This window comes from Bos indicus, chromosome 6, assembly GCF_029378745.1.
Source record: "Bos indicus isolate NIAB-ARS_2022 breed Sahiwal x Tharparkar chromosome 6, NIAB-ARS_B.indTharparkar_mat_pri_1.0, whole genome shotgun sequence".
Classification (NCBI taxonomy): Eukaryota; Metazoa; Chordata; class Mammalia; order Artiodactyla; family Bovidae; genus Bos; species Bos indicus.
Genome location: NC_091765.1, coordinates 101,723,688 through 101,744,941, shown reverse-complemented (window position 1 = coordinate 101,744,941; position 21,254 = coordinate 101,723,688). Strand labels below are relative to the sequence as shown.

Sequence of the window (21,254 nt, the reverse complement as noted above, 5' to 3'; positions counted from 1 at the left end):
CAGGATTCAATCCCTAGGTCGGGAAGATGCCTTGGAGAAGGGAATGGCTGCCCACTCCAGTGTTCTTGCCTGGAGGATTCCATGGACAGAGGAGCATGGCAGGCTGCAGTCCATGGAATTTCAAAGAGTCAGACACAACTTTCTTTTCCCTTTACCTCGGGTACCTATTTAGGAAAAAAGACCACATGTAATTCACATGTGTACACACACACAAACCTACAAATGGCTGTGGGTGAATGGAGCATGCAGATGTCAGATGCTGAGTTTTCTGTGAATATGATCATGTCTGTGGTGGTGGGAGATACACAGGGTTTCTTGTAGTATCAGAGGAGCCGAACTTTATACTTCTTGATATTTAGATGGAAAATGTCATGACAAAAAAGATATAACCAGGCAAAAATATAGTAGTTTCGATCTCACGCCTAGACAAAATAAGTTTTGTGATAACGAGATCTGAAATGGAGGTGTCTATTAAACCCACTAGAAGCAATTCAAGAAACATTTTATTAGATTTATAAATTATAAGGATGATAAAAATCTTGTTTCTCTGTGCTAATGTAATTGTATACGGGATATTCTAGAAAAATAAGTAAAACACTTGTGTCTGGATGCAAACCCCATATACATGAATTTTAGGAGCATTTAGAAGAGGAAAAAAAATCAGTTGGTCAGAGGCTATTTTTGTTGTTGTTTAGCCGGGTCCAACTCTTTTGCGACCCTATGGGCTTTAGCCCGCCAGGCTCCTCCATCCACGGAATTCTCCAGGCAAGAATACTGGAGGGAGTTGCCGTTTCCTTCTCCAGGGGCTCTTCCCCACCCAGGGATCAAACCCACATCTCCTGCATTGGTAGGTGTGTTGTTTACCATTGAGCCATCTCAGAAGCCTCAGAGGCCATCACTGGTATATTTTAAATGTTTGCCAGCCAACATTTTGAGGAATCTTAACCTGTGTTTACTGCATAGCGTTTGGGACATTCGGATTAGAGTCCTTATTGCCTCACTGATGACGTATATGAATTTGGAAGATTTACTAACTGTTTACCATTAGGCCTCAAGTTTCTAATCTGTGAAAAGAAGTTGCTTAGATGTTTGCTGTGTTTTATTTCACTTAAAAGCTTTGCATCTGTTATTTTACCATATCCTGTAATAACATTTTTCCTTATTAAAAAGAGGTAGTCTTCATTGTAGAAACTGGAAAATACATAAAAGCACAAAGCACATTTCTAGCTCTGTAAAATTATATTCATATCTATCCATATCCATTTAGTTTTTAAAAGATTGAACTTGTTTCTGTTTAGTCACCAAATAGTGTCTGACTTTCTGCGACCCCATGGACTGTAGCCCACCAGCTTCCTCTGTTCATGGGATTTCCGAGGCAGGATTACTGGAGTGGGTTGCCTTTTCCTCCTACAGGGGATCTTGCCCACCCAGGAACTGAACCTTTGTCTCCAGCATTGGCAGGAGTATTATTTACCACTGGTCCACCAGGGATGCCCAAAAGACTGAGGACATATTGTAATATATTTCTGTTATGTTTTTCCACTTTATAATATATTGTGAACATTCATCCATCTTATAATTTATAAATGCTTAAATGGAATTATGATATATGGTTTTACAGTAATTATTAATCCATTTTACTGAACACTTTATTTTGCAATTATTTTACTATATATAGTGCTGTGGTGAACATTCTTAGATGTTTGTAAGATATTTGATTATATCTTTAGCACAAATTCTTAGGTACAGAATTACTTGTCTTAAATGCATTTTTAAGCAATTGAATACCTGTTGTCAACTGCCCCCTTAGTGCATGGATATTTATTTGCAACACCTATTGATTCACTCAACAAGTATTTATTTAGTGCATATTTTATATTGAGTGAAGTATTGAGCAAAATAAATGTTTGGGGGGAGGAGAGCAGGGTACGTCTGTTTCTCTGCATTTAATATTGTTTCATCAAAAAAAATTCCTCAATTTGGTGAGTAAAGAGTGAAAAGTGAAAGTGTTAGTCACTGAGTTTGTGTCTGACTTTTTGAGACCCCATGGACTTCAGCTCCTCTATCCACGAGATTCTCCAGGCAAGAATACTGGAGTGGATAAACATTGCTTTTTACCAGGGGATTTTCCCAACCCAGAAATTGAACCTGGGTCTCCTGCTTTGTAGGCAGATTATTTGCAATCTGAGCCACCAGGGAAGCCCTTGGTGAATAAATGCTATCTTATTTTTTATTTCTTCACTATGAAGATCGAAGCCCTTTAAAAAATTACTTTGGTAGCCATCTTTTGTATTGGGATTTTCTGTTGTACTGACCACTTTGCTTGGTGTCTGTATCTCTCTTTGGTGAAGGAGGAAGAATATCCCCAGTGTTATTTAGTTCTCTTTCAGCTGGTTGCCAATCATACTATGTCTCCTCATCAAAATTAGAATTTTTCTTATCAACATTAGAGCACTTTTCTTTCTATTATATGTTGGTGATAAACTGATCTCTTTTGTTTGTACGTTTTATTGTTCTTAATATGTTAGTTCTATAGTGTGTTTTAATTGGTTTATTTCTAAAACATCATTTTTCCTACCCACTTTATTTTATGCCCATCAGTCTTCCTTCAGTCCCATCATTATTTTCTGGGGATTCTGACTCTTATCTCTAATTGTTTTTAAGATTTTATCACTGTGTTGGCTCTTCTACAGTTGGTCATGATATTTCTAGGCATGGATATATCCTTATCTATCCTGCTAAGTACTTCATTATGTTTTTCAGTTTTTAAGAATTAAATTCATGTTATTACTTCATTATTACTTCAGATATTGCCCCTTTGCATTTTCTGTTTATTTGCTTTGTTCTTTCTGGAACTCCCATTATATTTATTTTTGACCTTGTATTGCATATGTCTCTCAATCTTTCATATTTTTCATCTCTTTATTATTCTATCACAAATTTCTGTGAGTGTCCTACCAGTTCATTAGCTCAACTGTTTCAGTTTAACCTGTTTAATCTATAAGGCTTTTAATTTTAAAGCTATGTTTTTCACAATTTCTATTTAGTTCATTTTCAAATCTATCCATTTTTCCTTTTATCACATCACTAGCTTATTTCTTATGACATTTATTTTGACTCTTTAATTATTTTTCTCATTCCTACATATGGTCTTTCTGGTTTTTTCTGTCATGTCTGAAATCCTTGTGGTGTTGTAATATTTCTTTTATAGTATCTGACGATTCTCACTTGTGATGTTTGCTTTCCTCATGATATTTATAGAAAATATATGATTCATCTTTCAGTTTTTCTTTTTTTCTCTATCATTTTCGGTACCTGGTAACTTCCAGTGGTGTGTTAGTAGATGTTTAATTATAAGCTCTCTGAGAAAAAGTGCTCAGGTATGTAGCATATCCCCAGCATAGCCAAGTTTAAAAAACTGAAGAAGTGTCATTGAGCATGGAGGTGGGAAGAGATGTGCACACTCAGATTTTGTAAGCTTATTAACTTCAACATCACTGGCAGTTTTCTTTTTTTACTATAAATTCAGCTGTCTGTTAACTTTTTGTTATATTTTACCCAGCACATGTAGAGCATGACATGAGTTTCCGTTAGCTAACTTTACCGGGTTCCCAGGACTGGAAGCAATGCTGTTTGTCCAAAATTCAGAAAGCTCAACAAGGTTTGTGCATGTTATAGTTCTTGAGTTGGTGAATTCCACCATTTATACATCTTTTATTTGATATGTTCTATCTCTTAATACTCCACTCCATTTCTTCTTCATTTGCCTCTTTCCCCCATCTCTGGTTGCAAAACAGTCAGACACAACTTAGCGACTAAACAACAACAAAATACAACAACCCATCGCTTACATTTTGGTCTCTATTGCTTTACTTCTGCTAAATAAGCTTATCAGAGGACTTCTGTGGAAGGAATCATCTTGTTATATAAATAGTATTTTAAGAGATACTTAGCTTTTAGAGGCGGAGAAGGCAATGACACCCCACTCCAGTACTCTTGCCTGGAAAATCCCATGGATGGAGGAGCCTGGTAGGCTGCAGTCCATGGGGTCACTAAGAGTCGGACACGACTAAGTGACTTCACTTTCACTTTTCACTTCCATGCATTGGAGAAGGAAATGGCAACCCACTCCAGTGTTCTTGCCTGGAGAATCCCAGGGACAGGGGAGCCTGGTGGGCTGCCGTCTATGGGGTCACACAGAGTTGGACACGACTGAAGTGACTTAGCAGCAGCAGCAGCAGCAGCAGCAGCAGCTTTTAGAGGTAGACAAGCACTGATTCCTTGAAAGGAGATAGCATATTTCCTGAAGTTAATCATGTTCTCCTAGATGTTTGTGGGAAGAGTGCTCTCATCAGAGGCAATCATTTTTGTAAATGGTGAGATGGTAAATATTTTAGACTTTGCAGGCCATATATTCCCTCCTACAATTACTCAGCTCTGCCACAATAGTGTAAAAGCAGCCTTAGATAATATGTAAATGAATCAATGGGCTGTGTTCCAATAAAACTTTATTTACAAGCAGGTAGTGAGTTGAATCCCAGGGACGGGGGAGCCTGGTGGGCTGCTGTCTATGGGGTCGCACAGAGTTGGAGACGACTGAAGCGACTTAGCAGCAGCAGCAGCAGCAGCAGTGAGTTGAATTTGGTCCATGGACTACAGCTTGCTGAGTCCTGCTCTAAATGATAGTCCATGGATGTAAAGACTTAATAATATTTTAAAGTGAACATATAAACAGTTGTTAATAGAAAATTATATTTAATTTCATTTTCTATATCAGCACTTGGAAAGATAATTACTAGTTTTAAGATATAATTACTTTTTTTCTGCATATAGTTGGGAGAATTGTTTTGGGCATAGAAGAAGCAGTGTTTTGTAATTAACAGTGACTTTGTATTTAAATATTGTATATATGCTTGCAGGCTGTTAGTCATTTATAATAAATGTGAGATGTATGAAATACAAAAATTATTTACAACGAGTTTGTTGTGTACCAACTCACCTTGGCAACTGCTGGACCTTAGGCTATTTTTGGAATCAGTAGGTCATTTGGTCTTCCCCTCTATATATTGCATTTCAGTGACAAACCATGGGAGCCTGGAGCTGCCCAGAACAATTTGATTTTTTCATCTGCAAAGATTCTCAAGCTTCCTGTGGTTTAGCTGGCACATCTCACATACAAAAGAATTTAAGTATTGATCTAAGCTATTAAAACACATCATAGTTGCATTCTTTTATAGCAACTGCTGTGCACCAGTTTAGCCTAATGAATTCTCAAGTGTATCTCATTCATACAATTTGGCCTACTGTTCTGCTCAGAGTAGCCATTAACTCCTATAGGCATGTAATGAGGAGGAACTCAGTAGAGTACATGGCAAGAAATGAACATATGGGGGTTTTCCCAAAAGAACAACCAGTAATTGAAAGCACTAAACTCCCCCAGTTATCATCCCCTCCCTTTTCAAGCTATTCATAGATACCAAGATGCTCTCACTAATTCCATTGTAGACTAATGTCAGGATAATGCCCTGGCCATTTATGCTGTTTCTATGTAATGGTGCCAGATGTTCTCTACCATGCTATCAGGAAATATAATTACCAGACTAGCTTTCTGTAATTCACTAGAATTATCATACTGAGTGTCCTTTTTCTCTTAATGTCCCTTTGTAGAACCAGAAGCTTCTGCCTTGATTTAGTGACTTGGCCATAGGTGCAATTAATACATTTGGAATCTTTATAATGCGAATCAGGAAAGGTCAAGATACTTGCTTTTCATAGAAAGATTATTCATTCATTAAAAATGAAAATACATTGTTCATTCCAGGTGGGTGGGCTGGATGTTATTTCCCACATGTCCAGGTCAGCAGTACAGAACAAAAACATTCCTGCTTGCTAAGGTTTCTGAGGTTGTCTTTGCTAGGCTCTTTCGTACTTTCACTACTGCAGACTCCTCATTACTAATTTGTTTGGATAAAATTTGTTGAAAATTCACAGGTCTCAATATGAGAAGATAGTGAAAATACTTAGATTTGTGGTAGAGAAGGAAAGAAGCTTTTTTCCTTTGATTCTTTTTTTATTCAATAAACATTTATTTGACATTAACTATTCACTACAAGTAGTGCTCTGTCCTGGTGTTGTGAGTGTGAATAGAACAGAATCATTTCCCCCAAAGGTCATAATATAGTATGGAGCAAACATATGAACAGTTACAGTATTACAAGATACTCATAATTAAAGTATGAACAAAGTGCTGTGAGAAGAAGGAAAAGACTGAGAGTGGCCGGGAGAACATTTCCCCATTTAATGCACTCTACGGGAAGGTCCCCTGGAGGAGGAAATGGCCACTCGTTCCAGTATTCGTGTCTGGAAAATCCCATGGACAGAGGAGCCTGTCAGGCTACAGTCCATAACGTCACAGAGTGGACATGACCGAGTGACTGAGCACGCACGCACACACGAGGTAGTGAAACAGCAAGGGAACAACCCCCGTTTTTTTTCTGAAGTAGAACATTTTTAAAGTCTTTATTGAATTTGTTACAGTATTACTTCTGTTTTATGTTTTGGGTTTTTGGCCTCAAGGCATGTGGGATCTTATCTCCCTGACCAAGGATCGAACCCACACCCCCTCCATTGGAAAGCGAAGTCTTAACCACTGGACCACCAGGAAATCTTGGAAAAGTCTTGGAAAATCATCTTTTAAATGCTGAAAATGAGCATTTGGAAAATGGAAATGAAATAAAAATGTCATTTATAATAACATGAAAATATAAGAATAAAAGTGCTTAAAAATAAACTTAGAGGTGTGAAAGGACTACACACAGAATATATGATTAAATATTAAATACTTTTCTTTGTAAATTCTTAATTTCTTTAAAATAGAATGACTCAAGCAAAGGAAAAATAATAGCAATGTGCTGTAGGGTTTATAAAATATGTATAAATAAAACATATGATAACAATATCTTAAAGGATTAGAGGTGAAAATTGAAGCATACTATTGTAAGTTTTTAAAACTACATGTTTGGAGTAGAATAATATTATTTGAATCTAATTTACTAAAAATTAAAAATGAAGATTGCAAACTCTAGAGCAACACTCATTAATAAAAGAAAAAGAAGTATAAATAATAACTTATTATGTAAAATAAAATGGGAAACAAAACAATACTCAATTCTTACAGAAAGGCTCTTCCAGAAAATTGGGATAAAAGAATAAATACAAAACTAATGACTTCCCAGGTGGCGCTAGTGGTAAAGAACCCGCCTGCCAATGCGGGAGACATAAAAGATGCGGTTTTGATCCCCGGGGAAGATTCCCCTGGAGGAGGGCATTACTACCCAGTCCAGTATTCTTGCCTGGAGAATTTCATGGACAGAGGAGACTGACAGGCTACAGTCTATAGACTCTCAGAGTTGAAACAGACTGAAATGACTTAGCACACACACATTCAAAACTAATTGTATGATGATGGACTTAACGTTCATAATTTAAATGAAAATGGATATGTGGATCTGTTAAAAGTCAGAGATTATCAGCAAGTCATCACTTCTATTCAATGTTGTTTCAAAGGCAGGACAATTAGCTGAAAAAAATAAAAGGCATACTGGAAAGGAAAAAGCAAAAACTGTCTTCACTGAAGACATTTTTGTGTGTAAAGAAACTCCTAAACTATCAGCAAAATATTTACTAGATTTAGGTGACTCAGACAGGAAAGAATTCACCTGCAATGCAGAAGACCTGAGTTCAGTCTGTTGATCAAGATGATCCCCTGGAGAAGGGAAATGGCAACCCACTCCAATATTCTTGCCTGGAGAATCCATGGACAGAGGAGCCTGGTGGGCTACAGTGTGTGGGGTACTAAAGAGTTGGACACGACCGAGTGACTAACACACACATAATAAGTGAATTTAGCAAGCTTCTAAATATAAGGTCACTTACAAAAATTGACTTTATTTTTAGAAATGAGTGTTTAGGAAGTGAAAATGAAAATGTCATTTATAATTGCATCAAAAATATAAATGTTTAAGAGTAAACTTAAAAAACGTATAAGGTATATTTATATACTGTAAATTGCAAAACATTACCAAGATAAATTAGAAAGTACTCAAGTAAATGGACAAATATACTATGATTGTGGTGGATAGAACACTCAACATTAAGATATCTGTTCTTCCCAATGCAATCCAAAACAACATTTTAGAAGTTTTTCTTTTTAATTTATTAATATTTTGAAACACTAGGCTGATTTTAAGATTAATGTGGAAATGCAGAGACCTCGACTAGTCTCCCAAATAAAAACAAAAATTTGAAGTATTTACCTAATTTTAAGACTATTATAAATCTACAGTAGTCAAGACAGGATGGTATTGGGTTAAAGATAGACAACAGATAAACGGAATAGAATGGAGTGCTGAAATAGACTTACACTGGTGCAGTCAATTGAACGAAGACAGCAGGCAACTCAATATGGAAAGGAAAGTCTTTTCACCAAGAATGTTTGAGCCGCTGGGTATCATTAAGGAAATAAAAGTGAATCTCAACATATACATCATAGCATGAATTGAAATTTATTGGAGAGGTATCACAGACCTAAAAATAAAAATAACAATGTCAAGCTTCATGAAGAAAATGTGCAGGAAAATCCTAATGAACTTGGGGTGGGCAAAGAGCCCTAACAAAACCAAGAAAACGCTAATAATTAAAAGAAAAAAATTGTAAAATAAATTTGATAAAATTATTATTCACTGAAAACAACATTAGTAACCTGAATATGTAAGCTACAGACTGAAAGAAAACATTCATAATACATGTAAGTAATAGTAAACTTTTACCCGAAATAGAGAATTTCTAAAATTTCTATAAAAAGACAACCCCCTTCCCCTATTTACAGTCTCACCAAATGGACAAAGTACTTGAAAAGGCACTTCACCAAATAAGATAAATAAATGGCCAATAAACACACAGAAAAGTTGTTAACACTATTAGTCATCAGGGAAGTAAAAAAATAAAACTATAATGAAATATTACTAAATACTGACTAAAATTTAGAAAACTGATAACTCCAATTGTTGGCAAGGATGTGAAGCAACTGAATTTTTATGCATTGCTACAGTGGGTAGCCAATGTGTCTAACAGTTTTTAATAAGTTAAATATATCCTTATCCAATGACCCAACAATTCCCTCTTTAGATATTTTCCCCAAAGAAATGAAAACATATTTGTGCAAAAATACATGTACATAAATGTTCATGCAACATTATTGATATCCAAAAATTAGAAACACTTCTCATGTCTAAAAGCAGAATAGATAAATTAACTGATACATTTTACTCAGCAATAAATAGAACTATTATTGATATTTATGCCAACATAGATACATTTAAAAGCATTTTGCTGAACAAAAGAAGCCCAATCAAAGAAAAAAGAAACTACATACTGTAGGATTTCTTTTCATTTGTTTAACATGTTTATGACATTGTGTCACCTGGATGCTTGTTTCTTTGAACAACCATTTCATTGCTTCGTACTCAATGAATGTACCATAGTTTATTCATTGGTCTTTCTATGATTATTTGTTTTTTCCTAGTATTAGTTTTTATTATTTATTTTACCATTACAAAAGTATTCTCATGAACTGCCTTTTATATGTATCCTGGTAGCAAAACACAAGAGTGTCTCTGGAAATATGTATAGATATAGAATTGCTGGGTGGTAAATGGCAACCCACTCCAGTGTTCTTGCCTGGAGAATCCCAGGGACGGGGGAGCCCGGTGGGCTGCCGTCTATGGGGTCGCACAGAGTCGGACACGACTGAAGCGACTTAGCAGCAGCAGCAGCAGCAGGGTATGCAGAAGTTTATTTCCTAGTGCTATTTTGCCCCTGAATTTGGTTATTCTAACTGCCAGTTGTGTATAACTATGAGCAGTGCATAAACATCCCCATCTGAGCAACTGCTTTGTAAAAACTGAACATTATCATACTTTTCAGTTTTTATCAATTTGATAGGTATAAAATAGTATCTCAGTGTGGCTTAAAATTACACATATATTTATGAAAGCTTTTATATTTCTTTTCTATGAAATGTAGTCCATGTTTTATTGTCCATTCTTCTTGTGGATTCTCTGCCTTTTTATTCTCATATTTTAGGAGCTCTTTATAGATTCTGGATGAATCTTCCTCTGGTTATGTGTCTGTCAAATATCTTTTCTGAATTTATGGCCTACTTTTTTTTACCCTGTCACATTTTTTTCATAAACAGAAATGATTCATTTTAAGTAGTCTGTTTTGTCAACAGTTTCCTTTATAAGGTAGCAACTTACATGTTTTTTTTTTTTTTCTTTTTTTTCAATTGGAGGGTAATTACTTTACAGTAGTGTGATGGTTTCTGCCATACATCAACATGAATCAGCCACAGGTATACACATATGCCCTCCCTCTTGAACTTCCCTCCCAACTCCCACCAATTTGCATATTATTTATGATGTATTTTTCAGACATTCAACTACATTTCCTTCCATATTATTTAAAGTTTGGGCTTTCTTGAACAATTTTATCCATCTGGAATTGTGTTTTGTATACAATGTGAGGTAGAGATTGTGAAGAACTTTTAACAGTCTAAGATGTTACTCTGCCTGCAAGCTAACAAAGTAGCCTGCCAGAGGATGCTGGGGCAGAAGAAACGCAGTTCCCGAGTCAGGTGAAAAGTTCTTTACTACTCACATTAATAGCAGGAGCTACAGTGTCAGAATTCATGCCAGTTTCTCAAACCCAGTTCCCATAGGGTGACTCAAGGAAGGTCAGATGACTACCACACAAACAGTGAGTTGTGTTACAGAAGAGGGTCTCTTGTAGTGGGCGGTTAGCATGCCTTACCTTTAACCTAGAGGGGCACCTTGTCTATATTATACTGGATAATAGATAGTAATAAAACCTGCCTTATACTCCAGAGAGTGGCATCTTTCCCTTCCAAGGCTGTTTTTTCTTATAACTATCCTTGAGAACATAGTCTGGAATAAAGGCAGCCAGCGCCTCTGCCTGTAAGACTTGCACAAATACGAGAAGCAACTGTCTCTTAGCAAAGGGTGTATGTCCTTTTCCCCTTGCCCCAGTATTCATGACTAATTGTCTCTGCATGCTTTAATGCAAAGTTTCATCTCTTCCCAGGTATCTTTAATATAATCACGTTTAAACATCTACATTAACATAACATTATCTGTTTGATTCCATGTATGTAAGCTTCTGCTTCTGGGCTCTCTGATCTATTAATCAGGCTTCTCTGATAGCTCAGCTGGTAAAGAATCCGCCTGCAATGCAGGAGACCTGGGTTCGATTCCTGGGTTAGGAAGATCCTCTGGAGAAGGGTTAGGCTTACCCACTCCACTATTCTTGGGCTTCCCTGGTTGGCTCAGCTGACAAAGAATCCACCCACAGTGTAGGTGACCCCTGTTCCATTCCTGGTTTGGGAAGATCCTCTGGAGAAGGGAACAACTACCCACTCCAGTAATCTGGCCTGGAGAATTCCATGGATTGTATAGCCCATGGGATGCCAAAGAGTCGGACAAAACTGAGACTTTCACTTCCACTTTCACTTTCTTTCCCTGGTGGCCCAAATGTTAAAGAATCTGCCTGCAGTGCAGGAGGCCCCAGTTCGATCTCTGGGTCGGGTAAATCCCCCGGAGAAGAGAATGGCTACCCACTCCGGTATTCTTGCCTGGAGAACCCCATGGACAGAGGAGCCTGGTGGGCTACAGTCCATGGAGCCACAAAGAGTCGGACATGAATGAGCAACTCTCTCGGCATCAATACCATGTAGCTTTACATACTACAGCTTTATATTAAATCTTGTCTGGTAGAGCAATTCTCTCCCAACCCCCTCAAATATCCACCTTGTTCTTCAGAAATGTCTTATATATTCTACTCCTGCCATTCTTTTTTTGTATTTAAAAAATCTACACACATTCCAATGTAAAAAATATATATGTGTGTATATATTTGCAATTCTGAACTTCTGGAATTATTTTGCTTGTTCCAGAGTTTTGTTTGGAACTTTTTGTAGTAAATGTTATGCAGGTGTTTCCAGTGTGACTACCCATCACAGATCAGCTCCAAGCTTCGGCTTCTTGCCTGCTGCCCTTTAAAAGCTAAGGTTCTGATCTTCAGACATCAGCAGATGGTCTGCACACAAGTGACGGGTTCAGCTCATTTACTTCTCCGCATGGATCCTTTCACTTTGTTTTCAGTCTCGCAGAATTCTTCTTACCCTTTTTTCTTTTTGAGCAGCTCAGCTATGCATTTTAAAAATATTTTGTCTCTTTCATCTAACCTTTTTAACAATTTTGCACTGAAAGTGGTTTTCAGGATATCTTGCCATTCATATTGCCTGAAACAGAAGTCTTTGTCAATAGTGGCTTTAAAATTGTTTAATCACAGAATTGTATCTTTTGCATAATAAATATTCAATCAAGTGTGTTCAGTTGAACTGAATAAGATTTCAGTTGGATTTTTCTGATGCTGCCTCATCATTTCCAAATAACCAATACCTGATTTGGCACTTCCACCTCTAGATTATTATCCTCTCCTTAAAACTTTAGGAGTTTTAAGAAACATACAGAAAATAATATACTTGAAATCTTTTCTTACCACCATGATTAAACACATGTTAATATAGTATCTTTTTTACTCTATGGTTATATGGTTAGATAACAAAGCAATTTATATTATTTTATGTACTTCAAAATTTTACACTAATAATGATATTGATACTTTTTTGAAAGATACTTTTTCCCCATTCAGCATTATGTTTGAAATGTTTATCTATGCTGATACCCTAAGCTCTGATTCAATTACTCCAAGTCCTGTCTGTAATTTTATTATAAGTTTTTTTTGAGTGTGTGCTCAGTTGCTTCAGTCCCGTCTGACTCTCTGCGACCGTATGGACTATCGCCCACTAGGTTCTCCTGTCCATGGGCTTATCTAGGTAAAAAAACTGGAATGGGTTGTCTTTTCCTTCTCCAGGGGATCTTCTGGACCCAGAAACTGAACCAGAGTCTCCTGCCTCTTCTGCATTGCAGGCGGATTCTCTACTGCTGAACCACTGGGGAAGCCCTTAATTCTACAATAAATATTCTTATATATATCTTCTTGAACATATATTTGATATTTTTAAGAATTAGATGCCTAGAACTGAAAGTGCTCTGTGATAAGATGTACTTAACTTTGACCCCATGGACTATAGCCTACCAGGCTCCTCTGTCCATGGGATTCTCCAGCTAAGAATGCTGGAGCGGGTTGGCCATTCATTTCTCCAGGGGAATCTTCCTGACCCAAGGTTCTAACCTGGGTCTCCTGCATTGCAGGCAGATTCTTTACCATCTGAGCCATCAGGAAAGCCCAGAACTGAAAGTGCTCTGTGATAGGATGTAATTAACTTTAACATATGAGGTATATTCAGTTTCTTATATCTAGTCTTCATGATTGTGATGACATCCATCAGGATAGATGATAAGACCTTTTTTACCTTATTTCATTTAATATTTGCAATTTGTGAAAAGTACCTAGCACTGGTCTGAAAAGGATTATGCCAAATATATGTTGTGCATGACACCTTGTGTATAATTCAAATTATACTAAAGTTTATAACTATTAAATAATGAATGATTAGGTGAGTTAGCAATTCATGCCCCCTTTTTTTCTGTAGGTATTTATGAGCCTCCATTTATTGTACTACTGCAGTGAACCAACCTTGGATGTGAAAATTGCCTTTTGTCAGGTGTGTGTTCCTTACAGGTAAAACAAGGTACAGTATATTCCCTTGTATTTCCATTTTGCCATTTCATCTTGCACGTTTCACACTAAAGTTAGTGTTTATGTAGAATTAAAAGTAGCCTAGGGAGTAGAATTGGATGCCTAGATTTTTTTCCCCCAGTTCATTTATCTTAGAATAGGAATGAAGAGAATTCTTTTTAATATTGCAAATATTGTACTTAATCACAGTATAAAGTGATTTCTTACTATATTTAACAGCATTAATATGTCTTTTTCAAATCCTTAAAATGTGGCTTAAATAATCAAAATAGCTGAAATAGATATTATTTTTGATCGCAGGACTGATGAGCCCCAAGTGCAGAGTCTCCAGGACTCAGATGTAACAGTGTGTAGGCAGTGCTTAGTTTGGCTTCCCTGGTGGCACTAGTGGTAAAGAATCCCCCTGCCAATGCAGACAACGCAGGAGACAGGGTTTTGGTTCCTGAGTTGGGAAGATCCCCCGGAGAAGGGAATGGCAACCCACTCCAGTATTCTTGCCTGGAAAATTCCATGGAAAGAGGAGCCTCGTGGGCTACAATGCATGAGGCCGCAAAGAGTCAGACACAACTGAGCATGCACACACAGCCCTTAGTTCGTTTTTCAATGCCCTGTTCTAGCCAGGAGTTGGGAACAAATAAGACTAGCAGCAATGTGACAAATAAAGGTATCGCTAACCTACTAGTGACGAGGTAGTGTACATGGACAATAGAAGGTCTGCACTCTTGTATTCATACAAATGATATTCTTAAGAAAAAGTCTACTTGAGGTGCTCGTACCTCCTCTAAGTATATTTAGGTCATTCTGACTTAAGACTGTGGTCATTGTATCATTAACAGAGCTCAGTTTTACACTAGGGATTGTTATGTGGCTGGTAAATTTTATAGTAGCTCTAATCGTACTCCAAGCAGAGAGCACTTCCATTTTTTCTGTAATGATTTTTGCTGTATTTTCTCATCGAGATGGGTTATATACACAGAATGACATATGTCCCTTGAAATGAGGTTTAAAAAATAACTCAAAATAATATTATTTTAATACAATATTTTCTAATTCTAGAAGTAACATGCTTATTATAGAAAATATAGAAAAGTACAAAGAAAACAAAACACTGGTAAATCTACTCTGTACGCTGAGCGTAGTTAGAATTTCTATGGAAAAATAAAATGTATTATGTTCTATGAATAGGATTTACTGATCTATTTTATCTTCCTGGCCTCTAAATTGTTGTAGTGCCACAAACTTCCAGGCTTTCAGATGATTTCTCTAATAAGAACTCTGGATCTGGAGTGAAGTAGGTCAGAAAGAGAAAAACCAATACAGTGTATTAACATATATATATATATATATATATGTATATATAGATATATACATACATGGAATTTAGAGAGACAGTAATGACGATCCTATATGCAAGGCAGCAAAAGAGGCACAGATGTAAAGAACAGACTTTTGGAATATGTGGGAGAAGATGAGGGTGGGATGATTTGAGAGAATAGCATTGAAACATGTATATTACTATATGTAAAATAGATGACCAGTGCAAGTTCCATGCGTGAAGCAGAGCACTCAGAGCTGGTGCTCTGGGACAACCCAGGGGGATGAGGTAGGGAGGGAGGTGGAAGAAGGGTTCAGGATGGGGGGAAACATGTGCACCCATGACTGATTCATGTCAATGTATGGCAAAAACCACCACAATATTATAAAGTAATTATCCTCTTTTAATTAAAATTAAAACAAAACAAAACAAAACAAAAGCTCTGAATCTGAACAGCCTGGGTTAGAAATTCTAAATCTGCCACTTAGCCATTTACTTGTGAGCTTGGGCAAGTTAGTTAACCTTACTCTGCTTCGGTTAATTAGTAAAAAGGGAAAAGGTAATAGGTTTATAAGAAACAAGTGAGTTCATACTTGCAGAGCACTGAGAATATGTTTTTGTTAAGTAGTTAACTAAATCTTCACTAAATTCATGCTCTCTCTTGTGGGGCTCTCATTTGAACTCTAGTGTTTTAAATATTATCGATACCGTGAATACTCCCCAGTTATACCTCTAGCAAAAGCTTTCCCTGAAACTTGGCTCATATACCCAATTGCTTGTTCTACATCTCAGCTCAAATGTCTAATAGGTGTAGCAAATGACACATATACCAAACCAAATACTTGATCTTTCTGTCAAAATTTCTCTGCTCTAATTCAGTAAATGCTAACCCCTCTTTCCAGTTTCTTAGAACAAAATCTTCAGAATAAGCTTTTGGACAACACTTTGCATCCAATCTGTCAGTAAATTCTGTTGGCTCCCCTTTAAAAGTATATCTAGAATCTTACCAATTTCTCCATTACCACTCTGATCCATTCTGATGGTAAGACTAGAGATCTCTTCAAGAAAATTAGAGATACCAAGGGAACATTTCATGCAAAGATGGGCTCAATAAAGGACAGGAATGGTATGGACCTAACAGAAGCAGAAGATATTAAGAAGAGGTGGCAAGAATACACAGAAGAACTGTACAAAAAAGATCTTCATGAACAAAAGATAATCACGATGGTGTGATCACTCACCTAGAGCCAGACATCCTGGAATGCGAAGTCAAGTGGGCGTTAGGAAGCTTCACTACGAACAAAGCTAGTGGAGGTGATGGAATTCCAATTGAGCTATTTCAAATCCTGAAAGATGATGCTGTGAAAGTACTACACTCAATATGCCAACAAATTTGGAAAACTCAGCAGTGGCCACAGGACTGGAAAAGGTCAGTTTTCATTCCAATCCCAAAGAAAGGCAATGCCAAAGAATGCTCAAACTACTGCACAATTGCACTCATCTCACACGCTAGTAAAGTAAATGCTTAAAATTCTCCAAGCCAGGCTTCAGCAATATGTGAACCATGAACTTCCAGATGTTCAAGCTGGTTTTAGAAAAGGCAGAAGAACCAGAGATCAAATTGCCAACATCCGCTGGATCATCGAAAAAGAGAGTTCCAGAAAAACATCTATTTCTGCTTTATTGACTATGCCAAAGCCTTTGACTGTGTGGATCACAATAAACTGTGGACAATTCTGAAAGAGATGGGAATAGCAGACCATCTGACCTGCCTCTTGAGAAACCTGTATGCAGGTCAGGAAGCAACAGTTAGAACTGGACATGGAACAACAGACTGGTTCCAAATAGGAAAAGGAGTACATCAAGGCTGTATATTGTCACCTTGCTTATTTAACTTATATGCAGAGCACATCATGAGAAACGCTGGGTTGGAGGAAGCACAAGCTGGAATCAAGATTGCGGGGAGAAATATCAATAACCTCAGATATGCAGATGACACCACCCTATGGCAGAAAGTGAAGAACTAAAAAGCCTCTTGATGAAAGTGAAAGAGGAGAGTGAAAAAGTTGGTTTAAAGCTCAACATTCAGAAAACTAAGATCATGACATCTGGTCCCATCACTTCATGGCAAATAGATGGATAAACAGTGGAAACAGTGGCTGACTTTATTTTTGGGGGCTCCAAAATCACTGCAGATGATAACTGCAGCCATGAAATTAAAAGACGCTTACTCCTTGGAAGGAAAGTTATGACCAACATAGACAGCATATTCAAAAGCAGAGACATTACTTTGCCAACAAAGGTCCATCTAGTCAAGGCTATGGTTTTTCCAGTAGTCTTGTATGGGTATGAGAGTTGGACTATAAAGAAAGCTGAGCGCCGAAGAATTAATGCTTTTGAACTGTGGTGTTGGAGAAGACTCTTGAGAGTCCCTTGGACTGCAAGGAGATCCAACCAGTCCATTCTAAAGGAGATCAGTCCTGGGTGTTCATTGGAAGGACTGATGTTGAAGCTGAAACTCCAATACTTTGGTCACGTGTTGCAAAGAGCTGACTCATTTGAAAAGACTCTGATGCTGGGAAAGATTGAAGGTGGAGGGAGAAGGGGACAACAGAGGATGAGATGATTGGATGGCATCACCAACTCAATGGACATGAGTTTGGATAAACTCTGGGAGTTGGTGACGGACAGGGAGGCCTGGCGTGCTGCGGTTCATGGGGTCGCAAAGAGTCAGACACTACTGAGCTACTGAACTGAACTGAGCTGATTCTGATCCAAGCCTGGGTTATTGCGGGAGCTTAAGGGGTTTACTCTCAGAACTTCATCAAGAGATATTTTTGAAAAATATAAGGGAGATCACGTCACTCCTTGATTAAAAAGAAAACAAATGAAACAGAAAAACCATTCGGTCAGTGAGATGTCTTCTCACCTCACTAATGGTAAAAATTCTTAAATACCTAAGCCTTTGCCTTGGGTATTGCCACCTAGACACGCTTCCTTAAAATACTCTTCCACTTGTCTCACTCATTCACTACCTTTAGAACTTGGCTCAAATATTCATTTGTAGAGGAGTCTTTCCTGCTTATCTATCTAAAATTGCCCCTTCCTACTCCACACTGCCTATGTCACACTTCCTACCCAACCTCTTTGTCTTTCTATTTTGTCCCCTCCATGACAGCTTTTAATATATGTGACTGGCATGTTGTTTCTCTCTGCTGGAATACATTTTTCACTTGGGCATGGAAGTTTTTCAGTGATGTGCTGTGAGCTCCCACAGGCTGACAAGGCTCACAAGCGTTGAGCATGCACACCTTTCCCTGGTCTAAGTTCAGTGATATTGGGTTGGTAGATCTGTCATGATAGGAATATGTACATTATGTAAATAAACAAATCGTGCAGATAAGTCCTCTTCCCTCCCCCAACCCCAGCCAGCTGTTGAATAATTAGCAGCACATAGTTGGGATTTTGTCTCCTCTGCACACAGCTGTGTTGTAGTACTAACAATAATATCTGGCAGAGGGTGGGCTCTCACCAAATATTTGCATAATGAATGAATGAATGATACGTGTTTGGTTAATGCAGTCAATTGCAGCTGTGATAGTGCCCTGGTGGAAAACGAGCAGGCCTGAATTTCTGGTTAGAATCTCTGGACCATTTGCAAGCTTTATGATTGTAAGCCATTTCCTTAGTGTCCATGATCCTAGTCATTTACCATGGGCATTAGCCCTTAAGAACCAAACCAAAAACAAACAAAAAATGTTTATTTTTTACATATTTTGAGATTAATCTGAATTTAAGAAATTATAAAAAAAAAATCTGAAAACTTCAGCTATTATTTTTAATCCAAAAAGTTTCTGTGTAGGTTGAAGTTATTTTTAAATCATCTCCCCAAATTTGGGTACAGATTCAGAGTGTCTATTTCTAGGAAGAGTTCTTAAAGAGTTTAAAGCAAAGGAATAAAGAGAAGAAATGAAGCATGAACTTTTTTAATGGCTCTGATTTTTTTTTTTTTTGCTTACTGTAAACTTTTAATACCTAGAAAATATACATGTGTATTCTATAACTTAACAAACCCTAAAAATATCAGCAAGCAGAATATTTCTAGTTGTGACTCAGAGTGCTTAATTTACTTTCCATGGAGAATTTTAATTTGATGATGTTTATTTTTTCTTTCCTGTAGCTGTGTGCCTCATTTACTATTCTAGCAATTTAAAGAAAATGGTGTATTTATTTTCTCTAAATGAATACAGAATTTATTTATTTGAGTTTTATCTGTTTATTTGCTTGAGTTGTCTTTCAAACTATGTGCTTTGGAAGCTTCTCATTTTATGAGACATCTCATGGATCCCTGGTATGCAGTGGCATTTAACACCATGTATAGTAGGGTTAGGTTGTTTCCAACTTCTTGTCTCACAGGTGGTATGTGAAGACCTTTAAGTAACTTGTCAACAATTAGGGATTGAGTATATCCAAAATGGAGGGCTTTCCTGGTGGCTCAGTGGTAGAAGAATCTGCCTACCAATGCAGGAGACATGGACTCCGTCCCTAAGTGGGGAAGAGTCCCTGGAGAAGGAAATGACAATGCACTCCAGTATTCTTGCCTGGGAAATCTCATAGATAGAGGAGCCTGGCAGGCTACAGTTCATGGGGGTCACAAAAAGTCGGATGCAGCTTAGTGACTAAACAACAAGAATATCCAGAATCTAGGTCTCTTGAATCTTAATCTCTGGCTTTAAAAAGTTATATCATATTTCCAGGTTTTTCACTGTTATAAGAAAGAAATTACAGAAAATATAGAAAATAAAATTGCCCAGGTAGTTATTTATCAACAGTAAATATGTCAGTTAACTGTACTAATAACCTTATTTCTTTGTTGAATTATTTGAAGAACATGAGATTCATTGAATTTTTTAGCTACTCCTATTCATTTCATTTTTTTTTTTTTCTTTAAAAACATCAAGCCGCTTTTGCAGGCAGGAGGTTTCTTGCTCTATTATGGGGAGGAATTTGTCATAGATAATAAAAAAAAATCTTAAGTTTGCCCTTGTATAAATCATTTACAAAATATAGACCAACAGGGAATTGAAAGTGCCAGAACTCTTGATTCTCCAGAGATGTAGGTAAGCTAGATTCTTAGCCCTCTTTTCTCAATTGAATAGAAAAGTGAAGAACTGTTAAATTTCACTCTATGAATTAAGAAAAAATCTGTGAAAATTGCTGTTTTTGGAACTCTAATGTACTGAATAGATGAGTCATGGTTTTAACCAAGAAATATATGCACAGAGAGATAATGTATGTTGGAAACCACATGCACATCCACTGGTGTCTACAGCATTTACCACATCCCAGTTTGTGTTACCATTGGTTGTACAGGTTTACGCTTTCCCAGCTCAATGGTGATGGCCTCTAGGGTAGGGCCAGGGCATCCTCATCCTTGTCTTCCAAGCCCAGAATTCTACCTTAATTCAGGAAATGCTCAATAAGTGCTTTTTGAATAAAAGAGGGTAAATAAAAACTCAGAAAAGCACTAGTAGAAATTTGCTCACCTTTGAAAATCAAGTCAATTTCTCAACATCTTAACATCTTGAAAAGTGCATATCAGTTCAGTTCAGTTCAGTCACTCAGTCGTGTCCGACTCTTTGTGACCCCGTGAACTCCAGCATGCCAGACCTCCCTGTCCATCACCAACTCCTGGAGTCCACCCAAACCCATGTCCATTGAGTTGGCGATGCCATCCAACCATCTCATCCTCTGTCATCCCCTTCTCCTTCTGCCCTCAATCTTTCCCAGCATCAGGGTCTTTTCCAATGAGTCAGCTCTTCACATCAGATGGCTACAATATTGGTTTCAGCTTCAACATCAGTCTTACCAATGAACATCCAGGACTGATCTCCTTTAGGATGGACTGGTTGGATCTCCTTGCAGTCCAAGAGACTCTCAAGAGTCTTCTCCAACACCACAGTTCAAAATCATCAATTCTTCTGTGCTCAGCTTTCTTTATACTCCAATCTCACATCCATACATGACTACAGGAAAAACCATAGCCTTGACTAGACGGACCTTTGTTGACAAAGTAATGTCTCTGCTTTTGAATATACTGTCTATGTTGTTCATAACTTTCCTTCCAAGGAGTAAGCGT

The 21,254-nt window shown here is 37.4% G+C and overlaps 1 protein-coding gene across 13 annotated transcripts in view; it reads left to right on the top strand.

Moving 5' to 3' along the window:
* The window catches only part of MAPK10 (mitogen-activated protein kinase 10), a 623,107-nt gene that overhangs the window by 419,490 nt on the left and 182,363 nt on the right, over positions 1–21,254 (top strand). For 10 of the 13 annotated variants that reach the window (XM_070791731.1, XM_070791729.1, XM_070791732.1 and 7 more), the window contains one exon: positions 13,694–13,765. The exons of 2 other annotated variants lie outside the window; for them this stretch is intronic. In XM_070791731.1, the coding sequence (XP_070647832.1) occupies positions 13,700–13,765 (66 nt within the window). In that variant the 5' untranslated portion in view covers positions 13,694–13,699. Of the gene's footprint in view, positions 1–13,693; positions 13,793–21,254 lie in introns of all 13 variants that reach the window. One more of the 13 variants, XM_070791734.1, reaches the window with a different exon arrangement.